We start from the raw sequence: 22,803 nt of genomic DNA, 5'->3' as shown, positions 1-22,803 counted from the left end.
CAGGTGTTTTGCAGCAAGGAAATTTCAAATCTGCTGGAAACTGTCCCAATGACTTTGGAGCTGGTGTTCCCTGATGTGACCAGTTTAAGCAGCCAGTATGTTCACACATGGAGAGAAATGTTGAAGGATTTTAAAACCAAGGTTTCAAAAAAGGAACAAAGATTTGCTGGTATTTGGTGATACCAAGGGCATGACTTTCCTCAGCAAGTAACACATCAACATACAATGAGTATTACTGTATAAATGCTTTAATCCTGTAAACTTATAAGTTACTTTGAAAGTAATAATACAATCTTAGCTCAAAATCAGTATGTAAATGTCTCGAGCAGCTATAATAGAAGTTGTTGCCTATAGAAGTGTCGCAGACATGAAAAGGAAAACCTTTGTCACTTTGCCCTTGTTTGGAGTTACTTCAAACGTTAAAGGTGACTAGCAGTAAGGCTACACATCAGCTTACAGTAAAAACACACTACTACTACAATACTCTACTCTATCGAGGGTCTGACACCATGATGTTGGCATCGGGGTTGACGTATTGTTTTTCCGCTAAGTCATCCAAATTGTAACCTGTCACATCATCAGGAATAACGCCGTCAGCTTTAGCTTAGCTGGAATGTCACATTGTCAACTAGATGTACCACAGTGGTGCTGAAGTCATGTTGATTTAAGGGATTTGAAAATAAATAAAAAACATTTTTATTATAATTACACAGCAGCTAAAAACAAGGGTGTTCATTTGTACTGTGTAGTGTCTGAATCGTTAATTTGTAATCTGATTATTAATGTAGCAACTTTGTAACTAGTAAGACAGATGTTTTCTGTTGAAGTGTTCTTGTTTTTTTCCCAACAAAGTAGCCAGTGATAATGTTTGGATGGAGTTAATTATGCACTTACAAACTTTCTCGTTATAATTATTCATTAAAGTTGTTTCTTGCTGATTTGGAAAATATAAATGTTCATAAAGAAGCTTTTTCTGAAGTTTAATAATGCTTCATAAATATTCCGAGTTCAGAGCAGAATCTTCTCAAAAGTAAAAAGAAAAAACCTGTTATTGTTGGTAGCCATTCTGTTGGTCGACAGAGGAAATTAGGTTAACATGCTGCTAACACGTTAACTTGACAGCACTAGTTTTCTGCTGTTCAGACGTTTAATGTGGAAGAACAGATTCGAGCTGGCAGTCCTGACAGCAGCTTTGCACCAGTTGATTGGGCTTTTTCCCCTTTTTGTTTAACCATCCAGGACATTGATGTCAGGAGCATCTCTAGATTTCACCCGACCATAATTATTACGACTTGCCTGAAGCATTAACCTCAAACCTCAGCCCAGTTTTAGAGGTTATGGGGATTTGCTTTTTGCTCCCAAAAGGGAAGCTTGTCCCCACGATGTCACTGTGTAAAAAAAAATAAAAAAAAAAAATTAATACCCTTCAACATGAGTAATACAGCACACACACACATATATATACACCCTCATAAATATCCAACATTCATACACAAATGTGCTGTCTTACCATTTTAGGTCATATTCAAATGCAGGTATTTGACTTAATGCGACACTCCCCTGTAGTGCAGAGAGCATGTGAGTGTGTGTGCCAGCCTATGCTTGTACTATATGTGTAATTGTGATGGTGCACGTGAGGCAAAGGCAATGTGGAGTGCATGTTTGTTTGCATCTGACAACACATTAGGCAAAGCTATCTTTAACCTTGTAAAATGAGTGACACGGATTCTGAACTGCCAGGATGGATTTCAGTTTTGCCATGGCGCTCCGTCGTGTCAGCCTCTGTCAGCTTAGCCCATACGCTGGTTTTACGAAAGACAGGGGCGCCACAAAGGCGACAGGGTATCAGCGCCAGACACAGAGGAACAAGGCGAGAACGAGAGAAGCGCAGAAAAAGCTGGGTACAGTGGGATAAATTAACTTGTTTGGAAAGTGAAGGAGAGAGAGCAGTTTTGGTTGAAACAAAAGGAATGTGAGGTAGAAAGAGGAGAAAGGAGAATGCTGAGAAGGGAAAAAACGTGACAGTGAATGAAGGTGGAGGTGGAGAAGCGAGTGTGGGGGGGAGACCTTGCTCTTGTACCTGGATGTCTCTGAGGTCTTTTATTGACTCTGTCTATTGTTCACAGCAGCAATCCTAATCACTCTCAACAGGGAACTTGGTTTTGTATGTGTGTGTGCTCGTTTGCCAGCTTTGTGTGTGAGATCACGTATCTGAAACCACGTTCCCACATACACTTTTTTATACACTGGACCCTACAGAGAAGCTATTGTCCCCTCTTCATCTGGTCAAGCTTAATGGACAATAGAAGTGGGTGGGAAAAGCATGTCCCTAACACATTAGTCTAATGGATAAATACACGCACACACTTTTACACACAAAATGGCCAATAAATAGTACACATACATATGTATGGTCTCTGTTACTCCCAGTCACACACAGAGGGCCGGTTGTGTGCCACCATCCTGTTTGCATCTTTCTTAACAATGACTGCTGTCAAGGGCATTAAAAGAGATGACTGTTTTAAGAACAAGCAGTGGAAAGTGATGAACATCACCAGCACACGCACACAAACACGCCAACAAAGGAGCTAATCTGAATCACGGGCATTTGTCCGGAAAGCCTCGCTTTATGTCTTACTCTACCAGCTTTTGTCTCTGTTTTGTGTTTTACCCATGGATAGCCACAGCTGCACAAAAGGATAAACATTTCAAAAGACTGATACTGTGAATAGAGTCGGTGATTTCCAATGCATATCTGCAGGGTGGAGAGCCCAGATGGAGACAGGGAGATGGGAGCGAGCACAATGCCAGAGTGGACAGCTTGACGGTAACAAAGCCATGGTGGATGGCGATGCAGCAGATCCGCCTGCAGTGAAACAGTCTCTGTGTCTCTGCAGAAACATACACACAGCTGATGCCGAACAAACAAAAATTTACACGTACTCATACACTTACAGTTTAGGGCACGGTAATGAGCGTGGGCTAGCGGGTTTTAATAACAGAAGTTGGCTGCTGATAAAAAAGAACAGCACAAAACATTTACTTGGGACAGGTGTGCCAGGAGGAAGCAAGGCTGGTAGTTCCACTGTTGGCCATGGGGGGGCTCACAGCAGACTGCAGCAGTCTGAAGAGGAGTAAAAGGAGAGAGAAAGAGGGTCCGCATAGTGTCGATCAGATGACCTCGCTGCTGCAGTTAATGTTCTCTACTGCTCAGACACAGGGCTAAGGCTCTCCCTCCTACTGCAGGGCTGCTGCTGCTGTACGAGCGGTTGTTACGGCACAGGTAGCAGTGTTAGAGGTGTGTTTGTGTGAATGCGAAAGCAGATAGATTAGTGGAGTGGAAAAGAGGGGGGGATAGGGGCATGATACCAAAGAGGATATGTGCGACTAAAGTGTTCAGTTTCAAACTCTTTTTCCTACATTCCTCTTTGTCTGCGTTCTCCCTCTTTTCTCTTTGTCCGGCTCTCTTGCCCTCCTCATCTCAATCCCCCATTCCCTCACTTCTACTGCCGCACTTGCCCCCCTTTTCCTGCACCTCATGCCCCCTTCCCCTCCCTCTTTTCTCTCCCTGTCTCTCCCCCTCTTCTTTCTCTCTCTGCAGTGCAGCACAGTGATTATCATTCCTCTCACAGAGTCAGGCCTGATAGTCAGATACTGCTGAGCACCCTTCTACATCACCTGCTTCTGGAGGGAGCAGGGGAGAGACTGAGGCAGAGGAAAGATAGAATGGAAGGGCAAGGAAAGGAGGAGAAGAGGAGGTGAGAAAGAGGAGGAGAATGCAGAGAAGAGAGTGAGCAAAGGGGAGAGGGGTAGCGGAGAAATATGGCAGTGAAGGGGGGAATAGGGGGAAGTATGCAGAGGGGGGGGTATTGCTCTTACTGCAGAGGTGGTCCCACTGCAACATGCTGCTGCATAGTTATACACACTCCAACACATTTATATGTGCACATGCAGACCTGCAAGTGTGTGCGGAAACTAGCAGGTGTGCCTAATGGGTGCGTTTAGGGTGTATGCATGGAGGCCGTGTGAGTGTTGTGGTAATAAGGCGCCTTCAACATCTGTGGGTCAGACAAATGAATGAAATGCTGCTCATATTGCTTCTTCCTTCCCTGAGCTGAGTTTCAACCTGCTCCAAACAATTTTCAGCATTCTGCAAATACCACAGCACTCCAACGCCAAACATGATGCTCTCACTCTGCCTGACTGTGATTTGACTCTGATTGAAAACTGTTTTTCTGTCTCAGTTTGGTTTTTGTGCGTATCGTAAATACTAATGAATCTGTTCTGTTTTTTCAACCATTGTTCAGCTGTGAAGGAAGCACAGGCACGTTCCAATTTTAAAAAGCAACCCTTACCAAAAGACACAGTTTATTCATTCATTATCCAAACCACTTAATCTGATGAAGGGTCGCGGGGAAGCAGGAGCCTATCCCAGCAGTCTGTGGGTGAAAGGCAGGGTACATCCTGGACAGCTTGCCAGTCCATCGCAGGGCCACACACAGAGACAACCACTCACGCTCACACTCATTCTTAAGGGCAGTTTAGAGTAACCAATTAACCTAGCATGTATGTCTTTGGACGGTAGGAGGAAGCCGGAATACCTGGAGAGAACGCACACATACACTGGGAGAACATGCAAACTTCACACAGAAAGGCCACTGTCCAAACCTCGCCCCAGCCAATGGGCTGCATCCTGCTAACCACTACGCCACCGTGCAGCCCAAAGACACAATTTAATTTTTTTTTAATATATTTCAGGGATTAAAACAAAAAGGAGAAATTTTGCCAACCTCACACACTCACTTTTACAAATATCTTAGCTTTTTACAGCTTTCAGGGTAATTCTTGTTTGGAAAACAACTCTGCATCAGTGACAACTTTGACTTGAGTATTTCAAGGTGTCGGCTTTGTGGAGGTCTTGGTGAGACCCCAAGCTTCACTGAGGTAGTTGTTTTGTAGATGTGGTTAGCATCATTTTCTCTTTTAATTCATAGAAATTTGGTTATGCCACTGGATTAACATCATTGGTTCAACAACACTTTTGTATCTAAATCGGCCTTTGTGCTTTGCAACCAGAAGGTTTCATGTTAACCTCCAGACTTGGGAATCAGAAATAGAAATCTTCCATCACTCTTCCATGAAGGACATATTTGTGAAGGTAGAGGTACACCTGTTTTCTCTATTGTCCTACAGCCACCTTCTGCTTTTGGCATCAATTCCAAAACATTTCAGCGTGGCCATTAGCGGCCTAGCCGAGCCCATGGCTACACACAAGTTCACACTCAAACTATAATTAAGACATTGGGGTGTAAAGAGAGGAAATTCTATTATGTATCGAGGCCCTTTAGAGATCAACTCATCTTCTGCCAGTGTAACTATCCATGGTGAAGAAAATGTGAGTAAGGGTGCACAGACTTTTAGAATCCACTTTGGTAATCACATGACCCACTGTGCCAGTGACCTAATGAGGGCACTATGTAAGCAAGACCTGTTCTTTTTTTTTTTTTTTTTTACAATTAAATCCCAACACACTCTTCACAATAGCAGGGTTGAATACATTTTTAGATCATGTCTACATTTACACACTCTGTGCAAATACGTCTTCATCGAATGAAAACCAACCCGTGGACTGGCTATTTAGAAGCTGCAAGATCCTCTCTGTGTATTTCCCAGTTATATTTTTTTTTCTCCTCACATCCTTTTATGTGTTTTAACTTAACAGTTGACAGCAGAAAGATTCAAAAGAGGTTTTCTTTTTTTTTATATCCCAGCAAATGTACCGTTACAGCGGAGAAATGTGACCTGTTGACTCAGTCGCTTTGTCAGAATTTACACTGGTTTTATTTAATCACTTACTTTTCTCATCAGTGTGTCGACAGACCACAGCAACAGAGAAAGGCATTGAAATGGAATGTTAAATGAATGAACTTTGTTGAGCTTTATCTGCACTGATGAGATTGAATCACCCGAGATATTCAGGCGATTTCTCAGCAGTAAATTTCACAGTTGAGGTTCTCGTAAGAAATCCCCCAAGGAAAGAAACAAGACATCTGGAATGGGTAAGATAATCTAAGCAGCAGAGGAAATGTAGGAAAAGAGCAGTAAAGAACGGCAAAGAAAGCGATTGTTTAAAGTGAATGAATGAAGATAAACCTCAGCAGCAGAGCCGTGTGAATAGACAGCAGCATCCCTGCTTTAAAAACATTATTTTCCATCAAAAGATACTCTAATTCTTTTTGCACGTCATGATGCTTCGCTCATCTTATTACTTCAGCATTTACTCTATCCTCAAAGTATGGGCAGGTTTCCTTCTTCGAACTTACTGGTTGCATTAGCAGAATGTCATCGCGAAACAAAAGCAAAACAAAAAGAGCAGAAGCAAAGGTCATCTTGTCTGATCAGCATTCCTGATATGAACTCTGGGCTGCGTCCACGACGTGTCAGCACAAACATATTAGCTTTCATTGTTTGCCGTGGTGCCATAGTGCTGTATCACCTTACTTATTTTTTTAACAGTTTTTTGCTTAAATATGCACGAGACGGACATTTTATCAGCTCAGTTATGTTTAGAGTTGTAAATAAGAGCTTGCATTAGGAGAAACATGATGGGATGACATAGTTTAAGTAATGGGATTAGAATTCATTTAATCTGGCGTTGAAGATCCGATATCTGCTTGTTCAGAGCAGCTCAAGTCAAAATATACTGGAAACATTTCATCACTAATTTCATTAAGTTTTTCCAAGGCTGATTTTTTTTTTTTTTTGCTTTTTGCACAGTAGGTTGAAAGAACTGGGTTGAGCCATTATGCTCTCTGGAACTGCTAAACCTCTTAAAGAATTCCATCAATCTGGCCTTTGATCGACTTATTATTCTGTGAGGGTCACACTATCCAATTTCTGGCATAAAAGAGAGCCATATTTCAAAAACTGTTTATACTTGGCATCAAATATGATGTGTTTCAGGCCTAAATCAGCAGTCAAGGACAACAGGCAGGGAAATTACAAAGCTAATCCCTTCAGTCAATGTTAGGAAAATTTGAAGTGTCTGGAGAGAGCTGTTACAAAGAGGATGTCAAACGTCTGGTTGATTTATGTTTGGCTCATAAAATGATCAGATACAACACAAAAACATGAGGCAAAATACAGTTTTACCTCGAATTTGTTATTTTTGGGGCATAATAACAAAGTCACACATTTGCTGTCACATAATAATCCATCACATTAGCTGTGATCATGGCCAACATACCAGATCCAACCAGTGTTTGGAAATCCTTCCTCATTCTCAGCTGGAAGGCATGTTAATTTATTCATCTGCAGTCTCTTCATTCCTGTTCTTAGCCTTATTTTCTCTGACCAAAAATTAGTGTGAGAAAATACATTTTAATTCCAGCTATATGTTAGTTTGATTAGATTTTTTTCCATTAAGTAGCAGTTAACAAGCGAAACATGTTCCTATACAGTTTATGTTTATCAGCCTAGTCTTAACCTCCAATAGTTGGGTTTAAGCCCAACAGTTTCAACCCATTTAAAGCAGCATCAAACAAGTAGTTCGTAACAGCAACAGTTAACATTAGTCTCTACAAACCTGCACAGAACACAGAAATGCACCAAATGTGACGCCCAGAGTTTATGGAGCTGATGTTTATGGGCCAGTTTAATGTGTCCCTCTTGACAAGATTGCATCTGAAAGGAAAGGACCAGACTTAATGTGTGGCAGAACTGCAGATAAGTCCAAATGTTTGAGCACAGTTTACCATGTGTGGTGGTCTCAGCTTGGTTTGCAGTGTTTGCTACTGTGAGCTTGCAGGTTATTTACTTGGTCATATGGATGTATTGTGCTTGAAAGGTATACAAAAAGAAGCTGTTGTACCACCTTTTTCTGCAGCAGAACTATAGGAAATAGTCAGCTTGTGAAAACAGGCATATTTGAACATTTTTCTTGTTATGCCTTCTCTCCTTTCCAGGTTTACCCTACGTTTATCGTGACCGGTATAATAAAATGCAAACAAGCCATGACATTGTTGTTGCTGTTGTTAAATATCAAGCAGAGCAGCCGAACCTTTCAACACCCACTTACACATCAGTGTCAAGATGAGCCATAGCATGATTTATGAATAAGCCATATCAGTCAAACTCCCATCAGATTCACTTCAGGAAGCAAACTATCAGAGGCTGATTTCATCTCTACTCTGAATGTAGACTGCAGAAGGTTAAGGTGCATCTTCTATAGGATACAGCAAAGGTCAATGCAGTTATAGATTATGGATAACATCCTCACTATTTTGCATGCATTGGGTGACAGAGGCAAGGGAATAAATGAACAAATTTGCTTCCATGGTGGGAATCTGACCCACAACTTTACCCTAGGGCATTTCTGTGTGTGAAAGAGGAGCCAAAGAGTCTCATGCAGCTGTAACTAACTGATAAATAGTAAAATCAGCCTTTACATGGAAGTTTTACCCACATACCTAGACGATGTCAAATATGAGAATGCGCAGATAGCCGAAGGGAAATGTAGCTCTTCTCTTACAAACATATTTGTAGTTTTGGTTTATGCATAAGCCGCAACCTGTAAATTCATTATGCAGACCAGAGTGCAGCAGGACATAGACAAACAAACAAACAAACAGACACTTGCAAGCAAATGTGCACACACACGCACGCACCAAGATGTGCAGATGCATACACATGTGTTGAATATGCAGACACATGTAAGAAGAAGAGAGGGAGACTGTTAATTAACTAGAGCTCGTTAATTCTCTTTGAACCGACAGCGAGGAGGTTTACACACTAATTACCTTGATGACTGAGCCAACCTGTGCCTGTGCGTGCACACACATATGCTGGTCCTCACACTACAAACACACGCGCTCTCACAGGCTGACATAACACATCTTGCAGGCTTTTAGGCTCACGCAGTCATAAAACGCAAACATAAAGGTGTGAAGTCTCACTCATACAGAAACATGTGCACACGCTCCTGTGCACTGCAACACACTCATGCCCTAAAATGAAAGCTATATTAAGAACTTTCTTTTCTAATTTTTTTTTTTTTTTTTTTTTGGCTTCAGAGCTTCAAGATTCACATGGTTAAGTTTATTCTTAGCTCAGGCCCATCATGCATCTTTTTGATTCACACTCATCTCACAGAAATAGCTTCATGATAACTCCTGTGCTGTATCACGACACTCATATGTCCCTACAATATTGCATTCACACACACCCACTCACACACATTCATGGTGCCATGCAGATGAGCGAGGCTCCCGTGTCAGAATTGAACTGTAATGGGCCGTGTCAGATTAAGAGGAAGGTTTTTTTGATGTCCTCCGTCAAACTCAATTAATATTCCATCAGGCATGAATTCATAGGCCACACTGGACCAATGCCAATTTATCCATATGTGTGTGTGTGTGTGTGTGTGTGTGTGTGTGTGTGTGTGTGTGTGTGTGTGTGTGTCCAGACTTATGATAAATGTGAGTTGACTCTTTGTGGAAATATGATATATGTAGCTGTCAGCCTTTATTGATAGAAGGTAAATATACACAAAAGACCACTTTGTCAGTCAGGTTTTGAAAGCATTAAGTACTTTTTGTGCAACAACAGAAGCTGCTAAAGCAGAGAGAAAATAATGAAAGATACATTTAAGACATAAGCAAAGGAGAGAGAAAGAAATTTGACAGGATTTCTTATTAAGACAAGCTTTTCAAATAGTTTGTGTGAAGCAGGAGTATCTTAAAATGGGAGGTAGAATTGAGAGGAAGCCATAGGGGACCAGGTCGGAACATGTTGAGTGCACGGTGAGTGGAAAGTAATAACTAAAAGCAGCCAAAATATAAATATTGGATTTGGCAAAAGAAGAGAGGTTTGTCAACGAGTGCCTTCAAGACTGAGGAAAAGATAAGAGCTAAAACAAAAAAAAACAAAAAAAAAAAGGGGGGGCGGGGGGGGAGAAAGGGGGTGAGGGGCTGAAGAGGAGTTATGGGTCAATAAACCCTGCTGTGGGGGGAAGCGGAGAGGTACTCATAACGAGGTCAAGGACTCATCATCGATTGCCACATCATAAAGCTGACTGGCAAGGAGAGGAAGGGGTTGGAGGAGGAGGAGGTGGGGGGTGTGGAGGAAGTTAGCTGGAGGAACAGAGAAAAAGCAGAGTTACAGCAGTGAATTCATACAGCGTAGTCAGTATCAGATCAGCTGAAGAAAAGAAGGACAAAGGTGGAGGAAGAGAAAACAAAATGATCCAGATGAAGCGTTTAGATTGGGTAGCTCTGATCGGAAAGAGGGAAATTGAATTAGATGGAATCATTGCTGATCAGATGAATTCTGTAATGGAAAACAGAGAGAGAGCAGCCCCCACCAGTCTGCTAATACCACTCATCCTCTGGCAATGGACACCTGCCCCGTGGTGCAGGCTGGATCTTTGCATTTACATTATTATTATTATTATTATAGCGCCAGTCAGTGTCTTCCTCACATTTAACTCAGATACTTAAAGTGGAACTATTATAAAAGGAAAAAAAAAAAAAAGGAAAAAAAAAAAAGTGGAACTATTATGTGCATTTCAGGCTAATTTATTTTTATTTCTGAGACCAGAAGGGCTGGGATTGATGGAGTTATTGTCACAAATGGCTTTATTTACTTCAGACCGACCCTCTCCGTAGGCTGTCAGATCAGCCTGTGGGCAAAACGAGTGGATTGAGACTCTTCCGCATTAAGCCCCGCCTCCCGCCACTCCACTACATTGAGAGCGCGCACCGCACCTGCTTTCACTGTCATTGTAACATCTCATAAACAGAAGGATTAGGCTAATATGAACTCAATAAAAAACAAAACAAAATACAATGTCAACACATAGCATACAGCCCTACATGTTGGAACCTGAATCAGAGCCTGAAAACGAAGTGGAAAACAGCAACCCACAGCAACGAATGCAGCAGGATGTCTCTCTTTGGTAAACTCACCAGCCATCGTTGGAAATAACTTTATCCCACGTTTTCCACCCGCCTGATGTATTTGTACATGCCCTTGTTAACCAGTAGAAGGTAACCAATCACCGAACCTTATCCCCCGGGACGTCACAAGGATTTCCAAGTAGAAAAAACTCTTAAAACAATGCGTTTTCATCGCCATGGAAACCAGACGGAGAGTGTGCTGGGACTCAAACTCAAACATGCGTTTAGGTGATAAAAAACAGTGCCGTTCAAATCTCTCATGCGGATTCAACACTGTAACACTGTAGAAAGCTCAGACAACTCAAAATACCATAATAGCACCCCTTTAAGCTTCCCAATGTGAAGAGCACACGTGCATGGAACCCATGAGATTTTTAAACATGTGGATAGATGTGTTTTATCCTGATAAGTGCCAAGTTGTTTAGAAGCTTAAACCTAACAGTGTAAGTAGTAAACAAGGTAGTGAAAATGGAAGAAATGATGGCTGCCAGCTGGTGTTGAATCCAGTTTCTTTTAGGAGACATGTCGGTTTGTTTTACCTCCAACTTTCAAAAGCGGAGTTTCTTGTACCATTGAAAACCGTTGTTGATGTTTGTATTAAAAATAATGGTGGTGAACATGAACCTAAAAGCTAAAATAGCTTGACTTATGAGCTGCCATGAGACCGTGTTACTTAACGACTACGGGGATGACTTGTCATAAGATCTTTTAGAAGATCTTTATGTCTCCCAGAGGGGGGGAAACCATGAAACACAGATCTCCCCTGACTGTTTATAAAGATCCATCAACGCCTGAATCTGTCAGTCTTTTTCATTCATAACCTGGAATTCTATAAATAGGACTTTCTCAGCCATGCTTAATGTAAGCATGGCAGCCTTTCCTCATTTTAAACAAGATCCAGAAACTTGAACTTGTTCTCATACAGACACATTATCCAAAGCCAAAGCTGAAATAACATCATAATTAGCAGCAGGCTACTACATTTACGATGACATAAGAATTACATATGAAATTACTAAGTAGAAACTTTCTGTCAATGAAAGCAAACTGCCTTATTTAGTAGCTTTGTCATACTTAACTCTTCTGTTCTTGGTTATTGCTAAATTAGCAAAACTTCTCATATGAACATGCAAAACTGAAACTATCAAGCAGGTAAACATTGCAACTGCTGACTTTTAATACATTAGCAATGTAGCAATTAGCCTTTTTCTGCTGAAATGCAGCCTGACTGAGCTGCTTCCTTTCTGATCATTAGCCAGTGAAGGTATTTCCAGAATCATTAACCTCCTGGATGAAAATAGATTCAGAATGCTTTACAAAAGAATGAACCTTACTTGGATTTTCTGGCCATGGAAGATGAAGGCTTTTATAAATGGCACGTCAAAACAGCAAGGACATTTTTTGTTAAATGTGAAGCGGAAAAAGTCCAGTATTGTAAAAGTATGTGTTCAAGCTTTTTCTTTATTGCAGAAAACTGGGGTATTTTCTTCTTTTAGTTATGTCCACAACTGTTCCAAGTGTTCAGTTTTTTTTTGTTTTTTTTTAAATCCCTAAGTATTTCTTTTCTTTTGCTGTAGTAATGCAAAACACAAGGAGCATAAAATGAGGCTAATGATGATCCTATGAATAATTTCTGAAGAGTTTCTTTCAATTTTGATTCTACGAACACTAAGATGAACATCTCTGTGTTGAAAATATTAAGCTTGTTGACTTATGATCAGAAATAATTCTAAATGTACATTATTATTCTTATCATAGAAATACTTACACTGTGATCACAGATACACAGTTTGCAGTGATGTTGATATAATCTTACCCTAATCCGAAGAAAACAGCTTTAACAGCCTTTTAAAGCAAAGAAATAGAAGACTTGTATCCCCTGATATTGCTGGCAGGAGAAACTTGTTATGATGGGATCACACATGTAGATTTATAGGAAAAGAAAACAAAAACCATCATTCTCTGAGTATTTAGACTCATTCTTATTTCTTTAAGCATTTTTTTTGTTTAACTCCAATGTGAACATGGAATAAAAGGATCCAGGTTTATGTCTGAGAGTTAAGGTGATTCTGCTGGTGTTCCATGGACTTGAGTATCTCCTGCTCTTCCTTCAGCCTTGCTCATCCTTCCTGCTGTCTGAGTTTCTTTCTCTCACCCCCCCCCCCCCCCCCCTCCCCCTTTCATCTGAATGCTGTTAAGAAGTGGCAGAAGAAACAAGTCCGCCGCTAATTCCCTCCTTCTGCTTAATTAATTTAGCTGTGCTCCTCTCTCCTTTTGCCTTGTGTGTTCAGTAGATGAACTGTTTCGTTTCTGTGTTTGGAAGAGAACGAATAAATCTGTGCAGTTTGAGCTTTTATTCCAGCATCCCATCAGTTTCCCTGCAGATCATCTAGAGGTGACATTCCAAGCTATAGTTTTTTTGTTTGTTTTTTTCAGCCTAATCTCCTTTCTGTCCGCCTCTCTTTCTCACTGCATACTGCTTGTTTCAAAGCAGATCTAGATTTAAGGGATGTAATTTTGTAAGCAGATAAATGAGTATGAGACGAGATAGAATGGATGTCAAATAAAAACAGGTGTCCTGGTGCAGACTGATCCCTTCAGGCCAGATGGAGTCATTTAGCGCTCTCTGATATTCTCTCAGCATGAACTTACAGTCTTGTTTTCTCTCCAAAGTTAAAACCACTTGGCTGACTACAAAGGAGGGGTGTATTTGTGCGTTAAAAAACCACAGCAGTTGTGATTCTCAGTTTGAATGGTTGGCAAACTGTAAATCTTTGCTGAAACCAATTCCACTACAGAGTTGCTTTATTTATGGTCATTGGTGTTAAACTGTTTTATTTGTCTTGTTTAGAGTAAGAGTTTTATTCTTTTGAAGGGCTCATGAACAAACTTCAAGCTTTTGCAAAGCTCATAATGGACTTTGAAATACTAATCAGTGTAATTACTTTGGCCAGTGCAAAGTAATTTTATTTGAAACAAAAAAAAAAAAAAAAAAAAAAAAGAAACAATCAAGTGAAGACAAAACCTAGTGTCAGGAAAATGGTCAAATACTTAGCAAGTTTACAATAAGAAACATGTATTCTATAGTTTTTTTTTTTGTCCATCCATCCATCCAACCATTCATCTGTCCATCCATCCATCCATCCATCCATCGATTCCTCCATACCGCCATCCATCCGTCCATCCATCCATCCCTCCATTCATCCATCCATCCATTCAGATGTGGATCTTTTAGATCGAGACAGAAGTAAATATTAGGGATGTGAACCTAACAACAACTCACAATTCTATTCGATTCAGATTTTTTAGGTGACATTTCAATTCAGGATCGATTTCTTGATTCAAACAGATTTTTGATTCATAATAATTACACTTAAGTAACAAAATGTGCTCATTTTCCAAGTAACTTGATTCTTAGAATATATTTGGGCCGATTTTGTTTAAACTGCAACATGTAAGAAAGTTTTTTTTACTCGTCACTTTTCTTCATGTTAATTAGGAAATAGCAACATAGTAGCCAGACCATCACTCTGTTGCTATAATGCCCAAGAAGACAAGTAAAAAGATCAATAAAAACGATAAAAATGGCAAAAAAAAAAAAAAAAAAAAGATAATGTATTATTTTTAATCATTTTAAATAATCTTTTAACAGAAAAATCTATTTCAAAATTGTGAGGCAAATTTGATTCCCCAACCCTAGTAAATAATCATTTATTACTACATTAGGTGACTCTGGCTGGAATAGATTTCATATCAGTACTCCTCATGCGGTCAGAAGTTCTCCATCCGGGCACTGTTATGAAAGAACATCTAAAGGTCGACTTATAGTAGGGCATCATGTAGAAAAACATCAGGAACAGATGCTTTGTGCCCTGCCAGTAATAGGACGGGGTAGTTGTGGACTCTGTTTGCATCCTACAGATGCCATCAGAATAGCATGTGGAGAGTTTGGTAACCAGGTCAACAACTCAGACTCAGACTCTTTGTAATTTTCTTTGAGTTCTGTCAAAGCTGTTTTTGCGGGACTCTTCTGTTCGGCTGGGTGAAGGCTGCTCTAGTCTACAGACATCCATGTTGCATCCATGTGAATGCCAGGATGAAGGAATTCCATGATTGCTGCATTTTAACACTGTAAACACTGTTACTCGTGTATTGTAACCTCAGTGCTGAGGCTGATATTGAATTGCATTAGCTGAGAAGTGGAGCACTGGAAACAGACAAAATGTTTAATGAGATCAGAGCATCGCTTGCATTAGTTGACAGTATTGGAATGTCCTCAATGTCCTAAGCATTTTGAAACTAAACTCTATTACCCCAGCTGCTACTATTAGGCGCCAATCCAGATTGGGAATAAGTGTCCCAGCGGTTTGTAAACACACCCGCCATGTCCAGCAGCATTAATCTAAACGGAGATTAAAAGACAATTGAAAACTTTGAAAGACCGCCACGATTGGTTGACTATTACCCTGCATTGTAACAGCTAAGCCCATAATCAAGGCGAACATGATCAGATAATCCCAATATGTCTTTCCAGACCCTTCCCAACTGCCTAATCCTCAGATTTAGAACCTCAGATTAGGAATCCTGGATGATTAATCCCATATTGTGTGTGTGTGTGTGTGTGTTTCTTGCAGGGGACCCTTCGCCGGGTGACCTTCTCCGTCGTGAACCAACCCCAGGAAGGTGGTTGCTATGACAGCGGCGTGGAAGATTCCGAGACGCCGAGCAGCAAGAGCTCCTCCGGCCCGCGGCTGGGAGCCCTGTCGCTTCCTGAAGAAGGCTACGAGCGAACCACACCGGAAGGCAGCGTGGGGGAGGAGGAGCACGTGGAGAATGGTACGCCGTTCTTGTTTGACGTCTATTGGTGCTCAGCCAGTAAGATTCACTGAACTTGACCTGCTGCCAAACACACCGACTAAAATATTTCTCGTCTCGAGGTTATGTTTACGTCATACTGTAAAAGGAATGGACATGTTTTCGACTATAAACACACACACACATTTTCTTTCTTTTGCTCACACACACAGAGATATTGGAATATGCTAGACAAACATTTTCGTTGGAACCTTGACTTGCTGTCAAGGTTTCCAGAGTTTCTTTTCTCCCGTCTTGCTGGGAATGTGTTTTACACAATAAAGCAGTTGTCCTTTGTGTATATGCATGCATTACTTCACAAAACACACACCTTGTTTTTTGTGTGCAAGGCTTCCTTGTATTATGTGAGGAGATTTTTTTTTTGAAAAGCTAATGTTGCAGTATGTTGTGGCAGAGTCTCATCCAAGGCCTTAAGCCTCCCAGTCAGTCACAAAAAATATTTCCATCTCTTTTCTGCTGCATGAGATCGTACGGTGGAATGCTGGCAGCTCACCAAGGTCACCGTGTCCGTGGCAACTGACTGCCTCTGAGACTCTCAGTGTAGTTTCAGTGAAATTATGCATTTTCACTGTATGAAAATCTGGGTGGATTTTGTGGAGCTTATTAAGTTTCTGTCTGTCAGATGAAGAGAAGAATTGAACCGTGAATTCTTAGTAATGGTTGTAATTATTGTGCATAATTAAATGCTTGTTTGGTTTCATGTGTATTTACAGACACTGCTGCTGCTGTTGGACATGTTCTATAAAAAATGCAGATGAGATTACAACTGATATGGGGTTTTTTCTTTATTTGTTTTTTCTTTTTTATTAGTTTTATTAGTAAAGCAGACACCAGAAATAAGTTGATGATTGGCCTACAACAGATACAATGCTCTTAGGTTTAAATAGTTCAGTATTGTGGGACAAAAAACAAATCATTCAATTGCTCAGTTTTTACTCAAGTGTCTTGGACATCCTTCCCAAAAAGGACTGCTCCAATTAGTCAGCGGATTCGTCAAACATGGTGGCATATGAGCCAGTGGCTCATTTTCATTTGACGCTCTTCACACCAGCCACCAACCAGGTGGGGTGCCAGTCTGTTACATGGTGATACAACACAGAAATGACAGAAAAGTCTAAAGTAAGAAGTCCAGAAGCTGAATTTTTATTCATATTTATCAATTAAATAAAAAATGTGAATGAAAAGGTTAAATATTGAAAAAAAGTTTTAATAATGTGCAAAAAGCGAATCTGACTTGAGGTGTTTATGCTTTTTCTCTCACTTTGATTAAAGAGAGATTAGATGTACATCAGTCTAAATGAAACACAACTTTGCATCTCACATGTGATCTTAAAATTACACGACTCACCTGCTGTTTCTGTCGTCTGCAAACAGTAAACTCGTGCTTTTTGACCAAGTGATGCATCTTCCCAGATACAATAATACTATCCAAGATATTCCCAGAGATGAAAGTAATTCCTGAAAAATTCCTCTCTTCTGGTTTCTTTAACAATGTTGCAACTCTTGCATTAATACAACGTATTAATTGCTTCATGAGCAAAGCTTCATAAGTTTCTCCTTCTGGATGTCCACAGTTATGTTTTTTTTTTCCAGTGGATTGTATCTATAAGTAAGAACCTACATTTCGACCTTCTGGAGTAACCAGCAGCCTGCTATTCTCTTTACAATAGTTATAAAAAAAACTTCAATCTTTATAGTTTTGCAGACCTTTTTCATCCATAAAAACGCCTGAAACCTGTGAAATGGGAAAGACGAGACATATTCAGTGTCTGATTCCTGTTTGTACTGTAATAATTTGCAGGAATGTCACTTTTCTTTGCCAATCATCTCTTGCTTTGACTTGTTTTCTGTATGGATTTATGATAGATTGCTGGAGATAAGAAGGAAATCTGGCCCTGCAGGACATCAGCATTCCATCTGAACTGTTCGCACTCGTGGGATTAAGCTAATATTTAAAGCATGTAGTCTTGTCTTTGCACATAAGAAGTTTAGATTTGCTATTCAGATAGCTGATAATTACATTCCCTGTGGCTCTGATAGTTGTTTGGCTTGAACTCACCTTTCACCTTTCATGTAATGCTGAGCACAGCTGGGTTTTTCTGAACGTTCTCTAGAAGTCAGCGATTTTCATTTTGCTCCAACAGCAGTTTTTCCTCCCTTTCTTGTTCCCTTCAAACTCAATCCTCTCCTTTACAGCTCTAATCTAATCGTGTGGTTTGTTTTCAATTTTTCTTTTCTTCTTGTTCAGTGTTTAGCTTATCTTTTTTCTTTTTTTTTTTTGTTGTACTTTCAGTTTGATTGCCTCTTCATGGGGCATCCAGGTGGTGTTGCAGATATACTGAAATCACACCTTTCCATTTCCCTCTGTGAGAAATCTCTGCTTCCAGCTACAAAAATGACAAAAATAAAGCCAGAAACTGAAATCTAAGTCTTTAATTTTTTTTTCCTTTTTATCACTTTTTTTTTTGTCCTGTGTCCAGATGCCAGACAGCTGCCAGATGTCGCTCTGACAGGAAAGTGCACTAGAGAGTGTGATGAGTTCGGCCACTCTGACACATGCTGGATGCCTGTCCGCCCTTCACCACGGCAGCGTCAGCGCCACGGCAGCGACCCCCCACGACTCTCAACTTTTGCCCCGGGAGATGACAACAACAATCTCCGCGGTAACAACCATGAGAGCGACAGTGAAAGCGCCGGCAGCGCAGGAAGCTCTGAACCCGGGGTTGTGGTCAGCGGAGAAGGTCAGGGGTTACCTCTAGTCAACGGGGATCCTCTTGGCACCCTGGGTCGTGGAGACCGCAACAGGAATGTGGGCGATCACAACCGCAACCTACTGAACCGCAAGATGACTTCAGCATCCTACGACACATTCAGCAGCGCAGGCTTTGGGAGGCGCCAGCCGGAGGAGGAGGGAGGAGAAGGCCAGAACCAGCCTGAGGTCATACCACTGACCCGAACTGGAGGGGACTACAAGACTACGTCCTGCCTCACATTGTCACGCCGTGAGGTCTACCTGTGACGGCCTCCACGTAGAATTTCTGACCACACTTAAAAACTGAGACAGGAAAAATATCAAAAAGGATCTCTTCCGAACACCTTCATCAAACTTTTGGATTCTGACTAATGCTCACAGGCACTTCAACTCAAGTCATCTATAAACTCATTGGAGTGATTTGAACAGAAAGTCTTTCTAAAAACAAACAAAAAAAAAAAAAAAACAACAAAAGAAAAGTTTTTTAACAATACTGAAAGCTACCTTCAGGCGAAGACTGTATGTTCATGTAGAAGAGGACAATCTTCTCTTTTATTTTTCCTTTCTAAATCCAATGCATGCCTAACCCTTTGACCACAAAGGTATCTGTGCAAATAAGAGAGATTAAAAACTGCGTACGTCACGATGCTCGAAAAGCCTGGTTGCATCTAAAAACTGAGGCAAAAGCGGTCCAAATTTGGACACAACTAATGAACCATCTGCTGAAAAACCGCCGAGGCTTCGTTTCTGTCAGAAAAGATTTAAAAAAAGAAGTTATGGGTCTTTGAATGAGTAATTTGGATCTAATTCCAACCAATCAAACTTTCTAATGCCTAATCACCGGTATCATAACACAGGTGGGAAATATTAACCAGTTCCGTGAGAATCTTGCCGTGTAAACAGTGTCAAGTCTGTTCTTTAAAAACATGAATCAGAGCGAACAGCAACAAGGTGAAAACAAGACTTCTTTTCTAAGATGTACTCAGATAGTACTACTTCAGAATACAAGGTTTTCATAGTCTCTAGCGCCGCAGTATTCTGCTGTGTATGAAAATGTTTCATTATTTTCCCTTTACGCCCAGTCTGTATGTATATATCATGTGTGTATTTGATAAAAACGGCAGCATTCTGTTTCTGCTGCTTTCAGCCATTTCAGAACAGACAGAGGTGCCTGACTCATTTCACATCTACTGTGTCCTAATGTATGATAAGCGCTGTCTCATTCACATGCACACACATATATACACGCACAAGCATGCAAACACGTATACACACAAACATGAGCATGTAAACTCCAACTCATGCAGTGCATTTACAGAATGTCGACACACATGTAGGGCCACGCTTTAGTTTTAGTGGCTGTGTGACATAAAGTTTACTCACTTCAGACGACAGAAAAAACCTTTTCACACACAAACACACACGAACACACACACACATATTAAAACCTAACTAGAAGCTCAAACAGGTATTAAGATGCTCTGAAAGCTCGGCTCATACGCAAGTGTGTGTGCGTGCTTTGGATCATCATTTTTTAGCATATTGCCTCATTAAACTAGCTGTAGCAATTTGCCTGCTCCTCTCCAGCCAGTATTTATACATGAAGTGTATCTAAATAACTACTCATCCCGCTGACTGATGCGTGCGGATGCATTAAAGAGAATTTCAATGACATCTACTGTAAGTAATTGATAGAAAACGTTGGAGCAGGAGATATTCTGCGCACTGTAAGTAGGACTCATAAAAAACCAAATCTCTGTTTTTTACTGTTAGAAAAAATGGGAAAGAAAAAGAGACTTTGCATGACAGAAAGATGATGCGGATTTTTTTTTTTTCTCTCTTTTTGTAAACCTCGTGCTTTTCTCGAACAGCAGGGTTATTTGGATACGTCTGTGCAGAGTGAGCGTTCTCGAGGGGGGGGGGGGAATGGAGTGAGTTTTAGTTTCAGTGGGTGAACGTGTTCGGGCCTTTTCTCTCAGTTTTCCACAGCCCTGGAGTTGGCACAAAGTGTGCCAGAGGCTGTAGCTAAAAGAGAGAGCGGAGTTCTGCCGCTACCTGTTGCCATGCACGCCGCTGACCTGAGCGGGCCCACACCGCCGTGTTGAACTGCACAGAGAACAAACTCCTTCACATCCGTCCTTCCAATCAGCTGCTGCACGACTTCCGACACACTCCGTTGCATTGGGCTGAAGAGTGGGTGTGGATCGAGGCCAACGCATCTTAATTCCCATCATCAGTGCGTGTGGCTCAGTGGTGTGATAGGGATAATAGGGTTAGGTCGTCCCTGCGGTCTTAATGAGTTTCCTTTCTCCTCTCTTTTCCTCCCGTGATCTGCACTGATCTCATTAATGTCTGGATAGGTGAAAGGAACACTGCTGGAAACTGCCAGTAAATGTGTCTTCATCTTTTTTTTTTTGTGCTTGTAGCGGATCAGAGGCAGAGGACACATCTTTGTTCAGGAAATGAGGGGTAAGAAAGAAACGCGCCCAGCTCAGGTGTGCAACAGTGTTTTAAACTAGTCATGCCGCTGCTGCTTGACTGGCAGAGAAGTCAGCGTCTGGGAAAAGGAAACAGCTGAAATCACGACGCCTGCTTACATTTTTAAGGATTAATTAGGGCGAGGCATTCTGTCTGCGTGTGACCACACTTTGTAAACCTGTATATACTTTAAACTTTACTACTGTGTGAACACTCTTTAAGCTTTTGAGGCCACTGGTGAATTTGCTCCCTTGCCTTCATTACCCCCGAAGAAAAATCCGCCAACACTGACTGTTTGCTGAGCTCTGCTTTGATGGACTGTGCTGAAAATTGTACCAAAGTTCAAAACTTTGGAATTTTTGTTTTCACGAAACCTTGGCGTTGACAAGATGATAACGAAATTCCAATATCCTGCAACGGTGCCGATTCTGAGGAACTAAAAGACGCACGGTTGTGCTGTGGAGTCGAAGCACTGGGATACGTTTGAAGAACTTGGGCAGAAACTTTGTTTTGGTAAAGAGACTCTTGACACAGCCTTGTCTCCTCATCTTGGCACATAATTCTTCTAACTGCTGTTTTATGGCAGCTCCTCAATGGCACATTTCAAACCCCTCGAATCTGAATTGAAGGGATCCTGCTGTACATGAATCTGTGTGGATGTGTACTTTTTTTATACTGCACGTTTAAATGTTAATATGTTTCAATCTACTGCAAAGTAAAGAGGGAAGCTAGACAGAGAAGGAGTCTATCACCTACTAATCAAGACATTTTTTTTATAAACAGACGCTTCGATGGACATTATGTACCTGTCATTTCCCCCTCATGCTACTCTCCTTGCCATGTACAGGTTAAGCTACACTGTAGAAAGACAACTGGATACCATAACAGACTATGGCATGCTTAAGGTTCAAATCTGCACTCGAGAAAAAAGCAAGAAAAAAAAAAAAAGAAATGTATTTTTACGTTTTTTATTTGTCTTCTCAAGGAACTCGCTCAGTATTTTTTCTTTCTTTTTGCTGCTCCCCTCCTGTAATTACATAATGAACTAATTGCATTTGCTATGATGAGGAAGAATAGAAGCTGTCAATGATTGGTTTGGTATGAAGATGAATCATGTAAAAGTTTGACTTTGGCATTAAAAACTTCAAACCCTCTCATTTGACTTTCACTCTTTTACTTTTCACAGATGATTCTAATCAAAGCAAGATCATACACTGACTGCCGGGGCCTGAGGGGTAACCAGGGGGGTGGGAGGCGTGAGCAACCCCTAAAACCAGATTTATTAAACCTCATTTTATGAAGAGAATGTAAAAATATAAAACTACCTCAACAGCAATAATGCTGAAAAGAAACATATACCTGCTGTTCATATAGCTGACTGAAAGCAGTTTCATATAACTGAAAGCAGGTTTTTTTCAATAAACATATTACATATTATATATATATATATATATATATATATATAATATATATATAAAAAGTATATAATATGCATTGCGGCAGAATTTTTTACACTAGAAAATACCTTGACTGTTTTAAACACGCACATTGCTGATTCAGCGAAGAAATTCAAGAAGATTGAAAGCAATGAGTACAAGAGTCATCGTAAGATCGGGGGAGAGAGGGGGCACGTGACGAGGAAAATGGCAAAAGTTCTGTAGTGTTTCTTTAAGTAATGATATTCATTCAATTGTTTTTTTAAAATCGAGATTCTTTTTTTTTTTTTTGGGTTTACATTTGCCA

General features: G+C 40.7%; 1 protein-coding gene across 1 annotated transcript in view; it reads left to right on the top strand.

Moving 5' to 3' along the window:
* pcdh7a (protocadherin 7a) overlaps positions 1–20,431 on the top strand; it is a 50,166-nt gene extending 29,735 nt beyond the window's left edge. The window contains exons 4-5 of the mRNA XM_079263957.1: positions 15,590–15,791; positions 18,311–20,431. Coding sequence (XP_079120083.1) covers positions 15,590–15,791; positions 18,311–18,849 — 741 coding nt within the window. The 3' untranslated portion in view covers positions 18,850–20,431. The remainder of the gene's footprint in view (positions 1–15,589; positions 15,792–18,310) is intronic.
* Positions 20,432–22,803: the final 2,372 nt, after the last annotated feature.

Source organism: Telmatherina bonti (genome assembly GCF_933228915.1).
Source record: "Telmatherina bonti genome assembly, chromosome: 3".
In the NCBI taxonomy this organism is placed as follows: Eukaryota; Metazoa; Chordata; class Actinopteri; order Atheriniformes; family Telmatherinidae; genus Telmatherina; species Telmatherina bonti.
This window is presented reverse-complemented; position numbering and strand designations above follow the sequence as displayed.